Source organism: Microtus ochrogaster, chromosome 15 (genome assembly GCF_000317375.1).
Source record: "Microtus ochrogaster isolate Prairie Vole_2 chromosome 15, MicOch1.0, whole genome shotgun sequence".
NCBI classification, from domain to species: Eukaryota; Metazoa; Chordata; class Mammalia; order Rodentia; family Cricetidae; genus Microtus; species Microtus ochrogaster.
Genome location: NC_022017.1, coordinates 14,086,711 through 14,102,595, shown reverse-complemented (window position 1 = coordinate 14,102,595; position 15,885 = coordinate 14,086,711). Strand labels below are relative to the sequence as shown.

The 15,885-nt window shown below is 53.9% G+C and overlaps 1 protein-coding gene across 1 annotated transcript; it reads right to left on the bottom strand.

Annotated features, from left to right (window-relative positions):
* Positions 1-1,861: 1,861 nt before the first annotated feature.
* Cbx6 (chromobox 6) lies at positions 1,862-11,884 on the bottom strand. Its single transcript, XM_005354190.3, has 5 exons — positions 11,713-11,884; positions 11,492-11,535; positions 11,277-11,342; positions 11,089-11,155; positions 1,862-6,897 (listed from the first exon to the last, which is right to left on the bottom strand). Exons 1-5 carry the CDS (start codon positions 11,779-11,781, stop codon positions 5,905-5,907), a joined length of 1,239 nt encoding a protein of 412 aa, XP_005354247.1. The 5' UTR covers positions 11,782-11,884; the 3' UTR covers positions 1,862-5,904.
* Between the last annotated feature and the right edge of the window lie 4,001 nt (positions 11,885-15,885).

The following is a 15,885-nucleotide window of genomic DNA, read 5'->3' as shown; positions in this document are numbered from 1 at the left end:
CTAAACAGAGTTCCACTGCTAGGCACAGTGGTGCATGCCTGCAATTGGGAAGCAGAAGCAGGAGGATCAGGAGTTCAAGGCTAGCCTCAGGTACCTAGTGAGTCTAGACTAACCTGGGCTGCATGACACTGTTTCAAAAAAAAAAAAACCCCACTGTCGAGAGCTTCCCAGAAGTGAAACAGTGAGGCCAGTTCTCAAGATGGTGACCAGGTGTTAGTGATACCCAGCAAATGCCATGAAGGCCCAGCACCACCTGCATAGCTGGACTCCTCCCTCACTTCCTGCCAACACTCCTGTGATCACCCTGCTTTCCACAGCCCTCACCTCCACGGCCAGTCTTGGGCCAGTCCTCTTGGTCTTGCTGGCCCCAAGTCAAGGTTACTGGCAGTACCAAAACGGAGACACAGCCAGCCCAGGTCTACCTCTCAGCTGTTCCAGAACATACCGTCCTGTTAGTTCCAGAGCTTGATGAGGTGGGTCTGCAGGGCACCAGGTGAGCTCTCAGAGCTGCCAGCAGATGGGAGAAGACAAGCATCCCCGGAGGGGACAGGAGAGACCCTAGGTCAATGCCAGGAGCAGCGAAGACAGAGCCTGGGGGTCAAGTAGAATGGCTAGGCTCTTGGTCAATGGGTGACAAGAGGTAGGGAGAGGGTACTGAGCTCCATGGCAGTTTGAAGAGAGGTTTCCAGACCCCTGTGGGGATGCAGGCAAGAATAGAGACCTGCAGCCCGTGGCTAAGGTGCTCCTAGAGGGACCGGGACAGGCAGCATAGGACTGCTCGGTGGGGAGGCATGGGAGAGACTGGACATGGAGATCGGACACTGGGTTGGGGTGGGAGGAGAGGGAGTGACACTGTGCCCACACCTGACCAACAGATGTTCATGGAACGTGCTGCCGGATGGAGCCCAAAGGAGGAGCCCACAGGAGGGTCATGCTTACCAAGGACAGTGCGGGAGTCCGTCCAAGGTTGCTGCCTGCTCACGGCACTGAGAAGTGCGGAAGTTCACACCTCACTCTCAGATCATATGGGGCCAAAATGTGGGGACCAGCAGCAAAGGCAGCCATGTGTTCCCTCAGGTTCTAGAATGACATGACAGCCCCAGGGGGCCCTTCCTTTCTGTGGGTGCTGGTCCCCAGCCCTCCATTCTCACCACATGCTTACCAGTCAAAACCCTAGTTCCAAACACAGCAGACCTGTGTTCCCAGCCAAGTGCCCTGCGGGCCTACAGTTCATGCTGGCTGGGGAGTAGGAGGGTTGAGGACTGACCAGCCCCGACACCATCCTCATGGATGATTCTCTACCGTCATTCAGTTTTTTAAAGAAGGTACATGTATGTGCATGTATGTGTGCATGTGACTGAGTGCAGGTGCCCTTGGAGCCAAAGGCAGCTCATACCCCTGAGGTTGGAATTACAGATGATTGCAAGTCACCCTACATGGGTGCTGGGAATCGAACTCGGGTCCTCTGCAAGAGCATTATGTGCTCTTAACCTCTAAGCCATCTCCAGCCCCTTAATTTATGTGTGTGCAATTTATATGCGTAGTATGTACATGCGTGTGCACAAAGTACATGTAAGGGAAACGCATGTCATGTCTTGAGTGTGGAGACAAGATAACAACTTTGCGAAGTTGGTTACTCACCTTCCCCTTTTAGGTTCTAAGGGGGTTGAACTCAGGTTGCTAAATTTCACGGCAAGTGCCTTTATCTGCTGTGCCTATAATCCCAATTTAGGAGACTGAGGCAGGAGGGTTGCCACGAGTACGAGGCCAGTGTGGGTTAGAGACCGCATCAAAGAAAGAAATCAAGTGCCATGGGAACCAGAAGAAATGAGGCAGACACACCCCTTCCAGGGGGCTGGGATCAGCTTCGGAATGTGACAATTTATTTGGGGGTGAAAGAGGCCTCGCCCCCTTTTCCTGGCACCGATACAATATTGAAGAGCAGCAGAACGGAACGAACGAGACAGAGTGATCAGCACGAGCCCGCCCTCCCCTGGCCCAGAACCTACCGAACACCACATCCAAAAGAAGCTACCTTCCCCACCGGAAGTCCTCCCCGAGGGGCAGGGCAGACTGGGGCCCCACCCCTTCGTCCATTGGCCAGCTTTACCATATTCCTGCCATGAACCACTGGAGGCAAAGTTTAGCCAGCTGGGAGCTGGATGGTTGAACCACAGACAAAGGCAAAGACACGTCATCCTTAAAACGCAAGAGAAAAGAGACAGTGCCCGTCCCCAAATATAGAGCTATGTACGTATATTATATATATATATATATATATAGAATCCATTCGTGCAGTTCATCAAATGAGCTTCTTAAAAATTAAAACAAAATTATAAGATACATATTTCTTTAGGCCTTTGTGTTTTTAAGTTAAAACCAACGAAAAGATGCCTGCTTCAGCCCTTGGCACAAATGCCCAGCATTTGACTCCTTCCACCTGGCCTCTCCAGCCCTCTGGCTCCATCACCTGGCTGATGCTCTACATACAGCGGGAGTGGAGTCCTTTAAGGGCAGAGGTTACCTATAGGATGGGCAGTGGAGTCCTGAGCCCCCACCTAACCAGCTGCCTTTTCTCGGTGGTGGCTGTCAGAAGGGGTGTGGAAACCCCACTCTGGGCTTTCTGAACTAAGAAGAGAAGCAGACAGAAAACTAAAACCCTTAAATTCTCTCTTTTCCTTTAAAAAGTGATTCTTTGAACCACAGAAGCCCCCCCCAGAGGCCACCTTAGCCTTAGTGCACAGGAACCCAAGGAAGAGCTGACCAGACTGGGTTCCACCTTCCATTGAAGTGCAAAACAAAACAAAGGAAAAAAAAAAAGCCAACCAAACAAACCAGAAAAGGGAAAGGGGTGTGGCCTCTCAGGTCCCAGAGGCCTGAGGGTTGGCCTAAGCCCACATCCTTGACTGACCCGGTTTCTGCCAGGTCCACTCTCTAGTGAGGAAGTCCCCATCTTTCCCGTCAAAGGCCAGGGTGGCCTGGGCTCTAAGCCCTCCGTTACTCCAGTCAAGTGACTTAGCCTTCTCTGAAAGAGACAGCGCCTCCCCTTCCACCCCTCCCACTGGATCAAGCGTGGCTCGACCAGAGGAAGGAGGCTCACTTTGCTCCTTTAGGGGCTGTGGGCAGCTGGAGGCCCCAGAGTGCTTGTGCGGAGGCCTTGCTGCACTGCCCAGCCCTTTCACAGAGGGACCGACCGGTTAAACAGGGATGGGGCCCAACCTTCCATCTCAAAACCCAAGACCCTGGGGACTCGCCTACTCTCATTTCCTGACAAGTGGGTGGGAAGGGAGCATTTACAGGGCATGACCATCAGGGGAGGGGGTCATTTCACGTACAAAAATAAAGCAAACCGGACTGCAACTTCTGCTTGGTAATCAGGAAAACAAAAAAGCAGCAAGGGAGGAGGGGCCTGCAGTAGGCGGGTGGGGCAGGCTGTGGAGGGGTGTGTGGGGAGCTCTAGGCCTCACTCCAGGCTGTCTGGCAGAGGGAAGAGGGGTCTGCTCTCCAGCAGCCCCGTGCCTCCCCGCATCCACACACCTTGAGGCCTTGTGCATGAGCTCAGAGCATGCACAGAGGGGGTGACCCCATCAGCGGCTTCCCCAGCCTGTATCCCTTTCCCAACCAGGGCAACTCGAAGGTTCTGGGTCTTTAGGGAGACTGTGGAGCTACTGGGAACCACGTGTCCCAGCAAGCTGGAGAAAATTCAGCACAGTGAATCTAGTCCCCAAGAAGTCCCACAACTGCCACCTACCTGTCCCCTGAGCTTCCTGCTGATTCCCTGGGGACTGGCTGTCACCTTTCCTTTCAAACAAGAACTGGAGTGGAAGTCTGTTCCTAGGTCACCAAAGAAGACATGCCCTGCCCGCTGCCAGGAGGAGGGCAGCATGGCCACGGTGCCTTCAACCCTGGGGGCCCCACCAGCTAGCTCGGGCCTCCACCTTACCCCAACACTGCCACCTCACCTGTGCAATCGCTGCGTTACTATGGTCTCCCTTCGCCCCACACTCTTAGGAATCTCACAATAATTTTTTTTCTATTTTTCCTTTTCTTTGTTTTTTTTTAACTTTTTAAAAATTTTTTTCCTTTTTTTTTCATTTTTTGCAAAACTAACTCTTTCACTTTCCTGTCATAAAATCACCTCTGAAAACACACTTCTTTACAAAAAAAGGTCACAAATGACACAGACTCTCAGGAAAACACATTTCTATGGTCTCTGCAAACACCTGTAACTGGCACCCAGGTGGTGACTCACCTGGGGAAAGGGGAGGGGGAAATCGCCTCTGGGGACAGAGGTGAAATACCAGCCCTTATTTGGGGAAAAAGCCAATTGGCACTTGGACGGTATGGGGTTAACACAGGACAAGCTGGGACCTGGACTGTGGCCCCCTCAAACCCTGTGAGGACCCCTGTTTCATACCCTGGGGCCAGGAGGGCTGGGGCTGTGCTGCAGACCCTGGCAGGGGTGGGAAGGAAGAACGTCTTCCCCTAAGACCAGAATCCTCATCCTCGGGTCAGCTAGTTCTGCCTCTTACCACGCTTTGAGCATGGACCGAGACTGTGTACACCAGGAGCCAGCTCAGGCTACACACAGGAACATACCACTCCACACTCAAGTGCACCCCAAGCAGTGGTATCCCTAGTGCTGCCTGGGGACAGGCACCCGCCCTCTCCCCTCTGATCTGCCCTGAAACTGGGGCTTTGGTCTCTGCCATTGGCATGGACGCCTCGGTTCCCTAGCAGCAGAGGGCAACCGAAGCTGCCCAAGGCACCCAAAGTCTTCCCACAGGCTAGACTGCCAGGAAGCTCAGCAGCTAAAAGCAAACCAAAGGGGTGGGAGAAATCGAAGATCCCTGGGAGGTCCCTGGGCGTCTCCTCCCTCCATCATCTGCCACAGAAGAGACCAGACCTGGGCCCTCCCCATCACAGTCCCCATGCTATGTCTGCAGTGTGAAGGTCCGCCTCCCAAGCTGACCATCCCAAGAAAGGCCTGAGGGGTCCATATCCCCCGGGAACCTGGAATTGGAGGAGAGGCCTGTGGCTTCCACGACAAACCACACAGACCGGACTGTGCCAGGCCTGGCTAAGGCAAGGGAGGCCACGCTTTCAGAGACCCTGTTCTGAGGAACCATAAAGGGCGTTGCGGGAAAGCCTGAAGCCCTGCACCCAACACACACAAGGATCCACGCGAGAACAAGCCAAGGGGCAAAACACGCATGCACAGCCAGAAGTCTCCACAGCAGGTTCTTACAGCACCTTTGGTAGAAAACGGAGGGGGCTTTAAGATGCCCAGAGGCTGCGGCAGGGTGCCACATCTGCCAGCCCCTCCACCTTCAAAGGGGGTTTTGGATAGACACAGGGTGTTTGGGGCACAAGATCTGTGTGGGCCTGGTCCTGATGTAGGCAAGCAGGGAAGGAGACCTCTGGCCCAGCTTCTGCCACCCTCAGCGGTGTTGAGAGAGGGCCCATTTTGGCCTCATCCTTCACTCAGTCCCAGGTGGCACTAAGAAACTGTACCCACCCTAGGTGGAATCTCCTAGGGGCCCTGAAGCCGCTGAGATAGCACCGAGACCAGACACTGCACACAGAGCAAGAAGCAAGCTAGGAGAGGCAGGGTGGGGTGTGGGTAGGGCAGGTGAACCCCAAGTTCTTGGGCTTCCCCAGAAGCCACCTACTGGGCCCCACCTGCACAATCAGGGACAGAGCTGGGGACACCAGGGAGCATTTCTTCCTTCCTGTGCCCTACCCATGTGCAGGACTACTCAGCCCCAACCCTGGGTCAACACCGAGCCATTTGAGGCAAGCAAAGCACAGGCAGACGGGTCTAAGGGCAGGGACAGGGTGGGAGCACAAGTATGACTCTAGGAAGGAGACCCCCCCTAAAGCCCCCCTCCTCGGGGAAGCTCCTCACTTGCTTGGCCCAGTGCTACCACCACCCCCTGCAGCACCTGCCACCCCAGCAGCCACCTTCTCAAAATCCTCAGGACTGCAGAATTCCTTGATGGTCACCGTCAGGAGGTTGCTGGTGACATCTGTGACGACTACATTGGAGCATGGCGACATCTCGGGGCGCCAGTCCCCAGCCTCGGGCTCGGAGCAGGCACCTGTGGGCTCCAGGGCTGTGTGGAGGGCCTGGCCCGCAGCAGCAGTGACATCAGGAGGGGCCCTCTGGCCCGTGACAGCCGCCTCAGGAGGGATGGACAGATCAAGCACCTCTGGCTCTCGCCAGTCGGGAGCAGATCGGCTCATGGTCTCGGGGAGTAGCTTGGGTGGTGCATCGTCTGGGTCAGAGGACTGCAGTGTGGGTGAGGGGCAGCCGGAAGAGCTGGAGCTGTGTGCATCATAGGGGGCAGCTGTTGGGGTGGCCAGGAGCAGCCCAGGACCAGAGGCCACTTCGGCTTTGCCCGCAGTAGAGGGCGCCAGAGGGGCGGGCGGGGGCTTGTACAGCGCAAAGGAGCCAAACTTCATGTGGCGGATCTGGGTGCGCAGCATGCTTTCGCTGAACTTCTTGCTCTTCCCAATGACCCGGTTCCGCGATGGGACTTTGGGGCGGGCAAGCGCCCCTGCACCCTGTGCAGTGCTGCCTCCTCCCGGACCCTTGTCAATAACCTTCAGATTCAGGATGATGCGGTTCCGCTTGGGCTCCCGGGGCTTCACCTTGCGGTTGATGATGCGCACGGTCTCAGAAAAGGGAGAGATGGGTGGGCGCAGGCCAGAGCTGCCCCCTTGTGGATCTGGTCGTGGCAGGGGGCGGCGGGACATGCGGTGGCAGCGGCGGATGTCTTTCTTTAGCCGGTGCACCGCGGCACTGGAGTGCAGCTTGGGTGAGGAGGCGCTGGCGCTCGGTTTGACGGAAAAATGCACATCACTGATGCGGAGGGCCTCGGCCTGGGCCCGGGCCTGTGGGCAGAGGGGCGTGGGTGGGACTTCAAGACTTACAGCAACCCCTAAGCCAGACAGCCCTGAGTTCCGTCAGCATATATTCAGGAGACTACTCAGAACAATCAGTGACTTATGACCCTTAAGACAGATAGGAGGGGGGCGCGGCTCAGATGGTAGAGTGCCTGCCTAGCATGCACAGGGCGCTAGATTCCCCAGAATAACATAAACCTGTCACCTGTCATGGCAGGGCACCCTTGTAATTGCAGCACTCCATAAGAGGAGGCAGTAGATCAAAGTTCAAGATTATCCTCAGCTATACAGCAAGTTTGAGGCTAGCATAGATCACATGATACTCACTAAAAAAAAAAATGTCATAACGTCTAGAGCTTGGTCTTTTTTACTACCACTAAGTGTGCATGGGAGGGGGCAGGGAGGGTTTTTTCCACAGGCCACTCTTTGCTGACTCAGCAACCATGACAGGGTGTGGGGGGAGCCTGTGAGGGAACCCTCTGTGAAGGGTCTCAACCAAGCCTGGGGCTCTTCCAATGGCTAATTCTTCGTGACAGAAGTAGATCCTCCCAGCCCCATCCCTAACTCGATAGATGACCATCACCTTCAGAGAGGCCCTTGTCCCAGCCCACAGGCCCTCCTCTCTGCCCTCATCCTACCCACACCAGTGGATCCCAAACCCTATACCCCCAAGTCAGTACCAAGACAACTGATCAGAGACAAGAGTGAGCTCTGAAAAGCCGCAGGTTCAACAGCAGCTCAGCAGCTACCTCATGGGAACCCCAACCCTGAAAGGCCCTTCAAGCCCTGGTTCCACCCGAACCACCCCTTGCCAAAAGACTCAGAATGGACAACAGACAGGGACTCCTCCCTGGCCAGCCCTTCCTTCACTGAGACGGATAAAGGCCAGCTGCTCAGGTCTAGGAATGACATCCCCCTCCAAGAGCTGCTGTTGTCTCTGGAGACCCAGGCCGCCGGGTGGACAGCAGAGACCAGACCCCACCCAGATATGGAGAAAACCCCAGCAGTTCCTGAGGCCAGGGTGGGACACGGCCTGGGGACAGAGTAGGGAAGGACAGAGCTCTGAGGTGAACGCTGCTCCAGTGAAGCACAGCACCTGCTAGCTAGCGCTGTGACTGCCTTAATCTAGCGGGTAGACTTTAGGAGTGGGGGGAGGGGGGATTCATTCCCTTGGTTAATCTGTCAGGGTCCCCCGGAGGAATCTGTGTTTGGGGGAGCTCTCCACATCCAGGTCCCACACACTGGGTGCTTAATCAGTACAAAGAGACAACCTGTATATCCCAACAAGCTTAGACTGTCACCCGTCAGGGCTGTCCTGGATTATGGTGAACTAATATCTTGGCAGGTAGCTCACACCCTCAAGGGGGAATATACCTTAAGGATAATCAGCTCTGCACCAAGGTTGGGGCCTCCCTGTCAACACTCACTGACTGACACTAGGTGGCAGCACACAGGTGGGTACAGCTGGCTCCCAAGGCTCCTTCCTCTCTCCGGTCAATTGAGTTCCACAGGGGCCCCTTACACCCTTTCCCAGTCACACCTCCAAGGGGGTCTAAGAATTCTAAGAATCTCTTCAGAAATAAGGGTGTGGCCTTCACTCACTCTGCAGCCTCGACTCCCTGACCTGTTTTTTTTTTTGTTGTTGTTGTTGTTTTTAAATGCATATGTACACAGATGCTCACATTAGCCAGAAAGGGTCATTGGCTCTCCCCTGGAGCTGGAGTTCCAGGTATGTGGGGGTCTGCCCCTTGCATAGAGCAAGGCACTCTTAGCTACTGAGAGCCATCTCTCCAGCCCCCACATTGACTGGCTGGGTGCTACAGAGGTCTGACGGTGGGTGACATGCTCCATGGAGTAGCAGAATGTGTGCAAACTGTACCTAAGACGACCGTCTGCAAACCTCATTCTCCTTCTGCATGCTATCCTAATGGGTTCTCATATGCTCTTCCTGTGGTCAGCATTAGAGCACCTGCTGGCCACACGTCTGGACGCAGTCAGTACTCAGAACAAGCTAGGGGAGGACAGCTATTGAAACAATCCTGTGGATGCCAGGCTTGCGAGAAACCAGCTCTTCCTTATGTATGGTTTCAAACTGTCTATAAACACCTCTTATTTAACAAGGTCTAAACAATATTGCATAAGGCACAATTCGTGGGCTGGAGAGATGGCTCAGAGGTTAAGAGCAATGGTGGTTCTTTCGGAGGACCTAGGAGGAGCCTGTAACTCCAGTTGAGTCTGAGGATCCTCTTCTGGCCTCCACGGGCACCAGGCATAAACATGGTACACAAACATACATGCCAACCCTTACATATTTAACAAAATATGTATCTTCCTCAGGTTGAGGTTGTTTTGACAGTAGGACCTGGGTCTGCCTAGTGAATTTCAAAACTGAGTACAGATAACACAGTCACCGTACTGGGACAAGTGGCTCCAGGATTTGGGATGTACTACAGACACCATCTAGACACTGCCGCTAGCTCTCTGTGGCAGTGGACAAATTCTTGGCCTGTTTTCTTCTCCCAGTGTGAAATGGGGATGTACCAGCGCCCTCAAAATGGCTCCCATGTTGCTCAGTACAGCTCCTGGCTGAAAACGCTGAGTGCATTTTGCTGAACTGCCTCCCAGTCACAAAGCAACAGGTCCAGCCCAAGCTACCTCTACATCCCTTCACAAACATCTCTCGATGTCCTGCTGTTTCCTAAATTCTGGCTTAAGATGCTACCATAGGCAGCTCCACCCCTGCACTAGCGACTCTCAGCCATGTTTCCCGTGTGTCCAACTTCACTCTTGAAACTATTTCCATCTGTGAAATGAGGATAGCACTCCCAACTCCACCGGGTTGTTGAGGATATTAAAGGAGATACTCGATCAGAGAACTCAGCACTGTTGTGCCCCTAGGAAACCCAGAAACTACAACTTTAAAGAAAAAGGTATTTTGAGAATCGATACTGAAGCTCATTACCGCCATGGCCACTAGAGGGCGCGCCAGCTGCGCTGAGAGGCTGTCAACACAGCCCACCGGTCTTCCAGCTGCTCCGCCCACCCCTCCCTACCCGCAAGCATCAGGGTTAAGGTTGCTGCGTTACTGCCTGAAGATGATGCACCGTGATTGGTGTCGGGGAATGACATATAAAACTATAGAATTATGGAAACCATTTTTTCCACTTTTGGTCTAAGGCCCAGACCGTTGGATGGGGGTGCCGGCCGAGTCAGCGGGGGGCTGCTCCACCCAGCCCCCACTGAGCATTCAGTGCTCTGGACAAACTGGAGATTACGAGATTCTGCAGTTTGCAGTCTCTTCTCCAAGGAGTCCTTCCTATTCTTCTGGTGTCAAATTTGTTGGGAAGAAAACCTGGGGCATCCTTAGTCCTTTAGGGAAACTACGGTAGCCTTGTGAGGCCACCTGCAGCCTTGCCTTAAGTGTACAAAACGTTAGTCTTGTTTTCCTCTTCCCAGGCTCTCTTCTTCCCTCTTAAAAAATAAAACAAAACACCCCTAACTCTCCAAGATGGCTTCCTCTGAAGTTCTTTGCTGCCTCGCCAATGCAAACAGGCTGTTTCACCACGCCCCACCCCATCCTCACTGGAACCTCCAGAAATATCAGAAATATCAGGTAGACAGGTTCAGGACCGGAAAGCTGATAGTCCGGGGTGGATGATCAAACTCAAGCTGAAGTAATTTAAGATCAAATCCAAATTGGGCTCCCAAGTATAAGGGGAAGGCACAGAATACGCTCTAAGAGAGGTGAGCAGCGACAGGGCAGGAAGGTGGGAGGCTTACCAGGAGACAGCCTATACCGACTAGCTCCAAGGCTCGAACACACAGTACAGGTCAGTGTATTCAAGGCTGGAGATGAAGGGTCTCGCTTAGCAGAAAGAGCTTTCCTGATCACCTCCTCTCCCGAGTATGCCCCGACCTGCCTCACCCACCCACTTCCTGGAGCCCACCCCCTACCCCCAATCCCTGGTTTATCCCCGATTATCCCATTCCCAGGCCCCTCTGGCTGCGGCCTGCTGCCAGGGATTTTGTCAGGGGCTTACAACCACCCTCTGCCCAGCTGGGGCCCCTCTGGAAAAGCCTGCCGCCTAGGCAGCGGCGGAGCTGTCCCTCCCTTGCAGGCCCTGTGCTGCGCCCTGGCTGGGGGCCCAAGAGGGGGCTGCTGGGGCTGGGCCAGGTTACCTTTAGGAGAAAAGTTTTGGGTTTGGGTCCTCTCTTCTTGGGCCCATACAGCTCACGTTCCCTTTCCCTGCAGTCAAGAAACGCCAAAAAAATATGAGTCCCTTCCCGGGCCCCACTCCCCGGCCCAGCCCGCTTTTCCCGCTTCCCTGCACGGCGCCCCACCGCGCCGGACAGCTTCCCCAACTCACTTCTGCTCGAAGGCTGCGATGAGCCTCGAATCCAGAATGTTCTCCTCTGGTTCCCAAGTGCTGTACCTGCCGAGTCACGCGTGCAGAAAAAGCAAAATGAAAACCCAAGGGGCAGAGGCACACCTCGAGGACGCCAGCACGCACCCCCCACCCCAGGCCCGAGTGCCTTCTTGCCGCCTCCCCGGTCCCCACGCCACCGACCCCACGATACTCACTTGATTGCCCACCCCTTCCATTTCACCAGGTACTCGATACGTCCCTGAAAAACAGAAAGAAAAAAAATAGGGGGTGGGGGTGGGGAGGATGCAGGGACGCGAGGAGGCGGCGGCGCGGGGGTGGCCGAGGGAGCCCGGCAAGCGGGACCGCTGCGCCCCGAGAGCCCGCGGGCTCCGACACCGCCGCGGGGAGCGCAGAGCAGTCCGGGCCGAGGGCTCACCTTGCGGATCCGGCGTTTGATGATGGATTCGGCCGCGAAGACCCGCTCGCCCACTGCAGACAGCTCCATCTTGCTCAGAGGCACCCACAGCCCATAATACTCCCTGCTCCCGCGGCCGGTGCTGCACCGCTCGCGCACGCGCCCCAGCGCTCAGGCCCCCGGCGGGCGGGCGCTCGGCGGGGCGCGTGCTCGCGTTCCAGCTGCGGGCCGTCACGTGACACTCGGGCCCTGAGCTCTGTTGCCAGGACCTCCCCCTCCCCCGGGGCGGTTGCTAGGGAAAATGAGTGCTCGCGGGGCGGGGGCGCGCGCTGGCTCTTAAAGGGGCCTATCCTCTCCGCCGCAGTCCTGGCAGGAGACCGATGGATGCGTGGCTGGTGCCAAACCGGGTGAGGTGCAGTGCATTTTTACTTTGTCCTGCTTCATCCTGAAGGACCAGGATCCCTGCCACCTCCTACCCTCCTTTTAACTCCCCATGCCGGAATTGCCAGGCCCTCGACCGAGAGGTGCGATGAATCCCAGAGTTTGCAGGCGCCGTGCATCCTCCTGCAGACGTTTGCAAATAGTTAAATATGATACAGCAGAAATGCATTCGCTGCAGCTTTGCCAGGCCTTGTGGGGATTTCTTTAATACATCACCCGATCCATTATTTATGTATTCGTGGGAGTGTGGTTTTGTAACCGGTTCAGATGAGTTAAAACAAAAAGGCCACCGCAGGAAAGGGGGGCTGGGCTTGGAGGCGGAGGTGACCCAGGTCTGCTGAGACCAGGGTTGTGAGCAGCACCTGCAAGCAGACCTCGAGGGCAGTATGTTTGTAAAGCAAAGAGGGAGCGGTCTCGGAAGAGAATCGCCCGGCATCTCCGACTGAGTCCAAAGCGGACTTTCTTTGGGTCACTCAGAAGAACCCTCCCTCTTGATCAAATTTGTTTTCGGATCCTCAAGCCGCAGGCCACACCACTATCCTACAGCCCACAGATGCGAGGATGACTCCGCCACTGAACTTGGGGAGGCGCAAGCGAGATCTGGAGCTGTCCCCCAAGGGCTTAGCTCGCCTCTGGAAATCCGCCTCGCGAAACCTTCCATTCCGTTTGTTTTGAAATTATTTAATCTTATTTTCCATTAGGCTCATGGTCTTGTTCTTTGCAAAACAGAAATGTTAAACACATACGGATAGGGAAGCGAAAAGTCAGCCGTCTATAATCTGCATAAAACCATTAGGATCTTCTAGCCCCGTTCTTCCCCTAAACCCAAGCCTGCATGAATATGCACACACACATCACCCAGCAGTAGAGTACAGGAATATACATTCGGTATGTTTAAATGTTTACATGCGTAGGGTTGTATTATATACACTGTTCTGGAGTTATTTTCCTCCCTTCATGATATTGATTGAACATTAACACAGATTTTGCTCCATTCACTTGCTGTCTAGGGCTGGCCTGGGTGGGGGATGGTAAGGGTCAGGATTGTCTCTTGATTCCATGATTGGCTTATTAGGAGGCATGTGTGCTTGTCCCTGCTGTAGTGCCATTTCAACGTGCAAATCCACCATATGAAAATCTCAGCTTTTCGTCTCTGCACCAGTATAGATATATAGAGAAATTAGATCAACTAAAATCCTTCTGCCCCCCTCAAGATATTTACACCACTGAGAAAGTGCTGGCACGTTGGCAAGCCCAAAGCGACCTTCACCTGAATAGCGAGCTAATCTTCTGGGGTGGTGTGGATGAACAGGTAGGCTGAATGTGTGGGTGTCGGTCCGATCCTAAAGGCTGAGGAGGCCACAGAATGAAGATCCAATCAGTCCCCATATTAGATCATTCAGCAGCCTTTGTGACCCCCTGCAGAAAGCAGGCGAGCCCAGTGAGAAAGGTGCCTACCACATGCAAGGAGTTCCACCACTGGGGTGGACGAGCCTCATGTCGCCGCTCTGACAAGCAGCCCCAAATTCATCAGCTTAAGAAGGCAGAAGTCCCAAGTCAATGTCACTGAGCTGAAGTCAAGGCTGAGGAGCTTAAAGGAACAGCCAGTTCCAGGCCTCAGCTGGCTTCTAGAAGCTGCTACCTCTCCTTGGTATGTGGCTTTGTTGCTCATCTCCTTAACACCTTCTGCTTCTTCAAAAGGACCCCGTGGTTATGCTGACCCAAGGTACTCTCCCTGCGGTGAGGTCTTAATCTAATCACAGCTCTCCTTTCTCACACAGTCCATGGTCCTCTCTCGGGACCTTAGTTTCTCTGTTTCACTTCTTTCTTCTTTGTATTTGTGTGTGTATATGTGTGTGTCTTTGTGTGTGTGTCTGTCTGTGTCTCTCTCTGTGAGTTTGTGTACAAGCATATGGGTGCACACGTTTGTGGAAGCCAGAGATTGATATCAGAAGTTTTTCTTGGTCATTCTCCACCTTATTTTTTGAGACAGGGTCTTTCAACTGAACCTGTAGCTCAATGATTGGTTGGACTGGCCCACAAGCCTCAGAAAGCCTCACTGTCTGCCCCTACCCAGTGCTGAGGTTACAGCCTGTACTGCTGTGCCTGGCTCTTTATGTGGGTGTTCTAAATTCAAATCTATGGCCAGCATTTTACAGACTAAGCCATCTTCCCAGCCCCCACCTTAATTTTCAGTGGTTTCTAACACCTTTTGGTCATTGACTGCTCTGAGAATTGTTAAGTCTTAATTCATTTTAAAAAACGCGGCCTTTATAGCTCCCCCACCCCTCTTAAGCCTGCCCCTTGGTTGTGGACGCCTAGAAAAGGTCATCTCATTCTGGGGGCAATGTCTCCTCCCCTTCTCACAACAGCTTGTGATGTTTTATTCAGTACCACACAGACAGAACTGCTCTCCCAGCCTGTGTGAGCAACCCTTAGAGGATTGATCCTCTTATTTCATGGTTCCCAACCTTCCTGAGGCTGCGACCTAACACAGCTCCTCATGTGGCGGTGACCCCCAACCAAAAAATTGTTTTGTTGCTGCTTCATAACTGTAATTTTGCTACTGTTATGAATCATCATGTAACTCTGATATGTGCCCCCAAAGGGCTCACAACCCACAGGTTGAGACCCGTTACCTGGAGCCCAAAGCCCGTAAGTGTAGCTGTGAGGGTTCAGAATGTATCCCCTCTCCTTCTGTTTGCTGACGGGCTCAGCTGAAGGTTTTTTCTTTCCTGTTCTTGCCCAGGGTCATCACTGTGGTTACAAGGAGAAAGGCTGAAGCTGCCGGTTGGTCTCTTGTCTCCTGATGAGCTCTCATCATTCTGACCCCTCACTAGCTCAGGGTCCCTCACACCTGCAGAAGCCCTGAAGGACCAACTGTGGAAGTCACAAAACACTTCTGTCAATGCAGGATATGAGCTCAGGGTTCCTGGTGCACACATTCGGTGCCACCGGTTCCCCTCAAGTGTGGGGAGAGCTTGTGGAATGGGCTAGGATTGTGGTACAGTTGGGTTCTCTGGGACACGTAGAGTGATTTTATGGATGTGTTTAAGGTCCCTAATTAGTTAACCCTGGACTGCCCAAAGGGAAAGATCTGGCCAACACAGCTGTCATCCAGTTGGCCTTGAAGAAGCAAACTGCCACACTTCAGAGAGAGACAATACCAGGAAAGAGGCATGGCTTCTAGAAACAGAGGCCTTCCATCCTACAATCCCAGGCAGTGAAACATGTCAACAGCTCTGGGGCTTGTCCTAGGGCCCTGAGTCTTCCGATGAGAATACAGCAATGCTGTCACCTTGATGGCAGTCTAGGAGACCAGAACACACACTCGGGTTTGCTGACCTGTAGGTGTAGATACAGTAAGCTGGTATTGTGTTCACTACTAAGTTAAGCTCTCAAGGATGGGACAATAGACTCCGCCTCTGGACAGGATAAACCACAGCCACCTTGCAAAGGGGACCCTAGTGGTTTGAATGTGAATGGCCCTCCATAGACTCTTAGATTTGAATGCTTAGTCTCTAGTTGGTGTATTAGAAGATGTGGCCTTGTAGGAGGAGGTGTCTCAGTGGGCGTAGGCTTTGAAGTTTTAAAAGCTGGTGCCAGGCTCTTCTCTCTCTGCCTCCTTCTTGTGGGTAAGATGTAAGCTCTCAATACTGCTTCAGCACCGCCGGGCGGTGGTGGCGCACGCCTTTAATCCCAGCACTCGGGAGGCAGAGGCAGGCGGATCTCTGTGAGTTCGAGACCAGCCTG

Coding starts and splice junctions, on each gene's coding strand:
- Cbx6 (XM_005354190.3), bottom strand. CDS start 11,781: ATGGAGCTGTCTGCAGTGGGCGAGCGGGTCTTCGCGGCCGAATCCATC. Junction 11,536..11,712: donor TCAAACGCCGGATCCGCAAG/GTGAGCCCTCGG, acceptor TCTGTTTTTCAG/GGACGTATCGAGTACCTGGT. Junction 6,898..11,088: donor CCAAAACTTTTCTCCTAAAG/GTAACCTGGCCC, acceptor CTCTGCCCACAG/GCCCGGGCCCAGGCCGAGGC.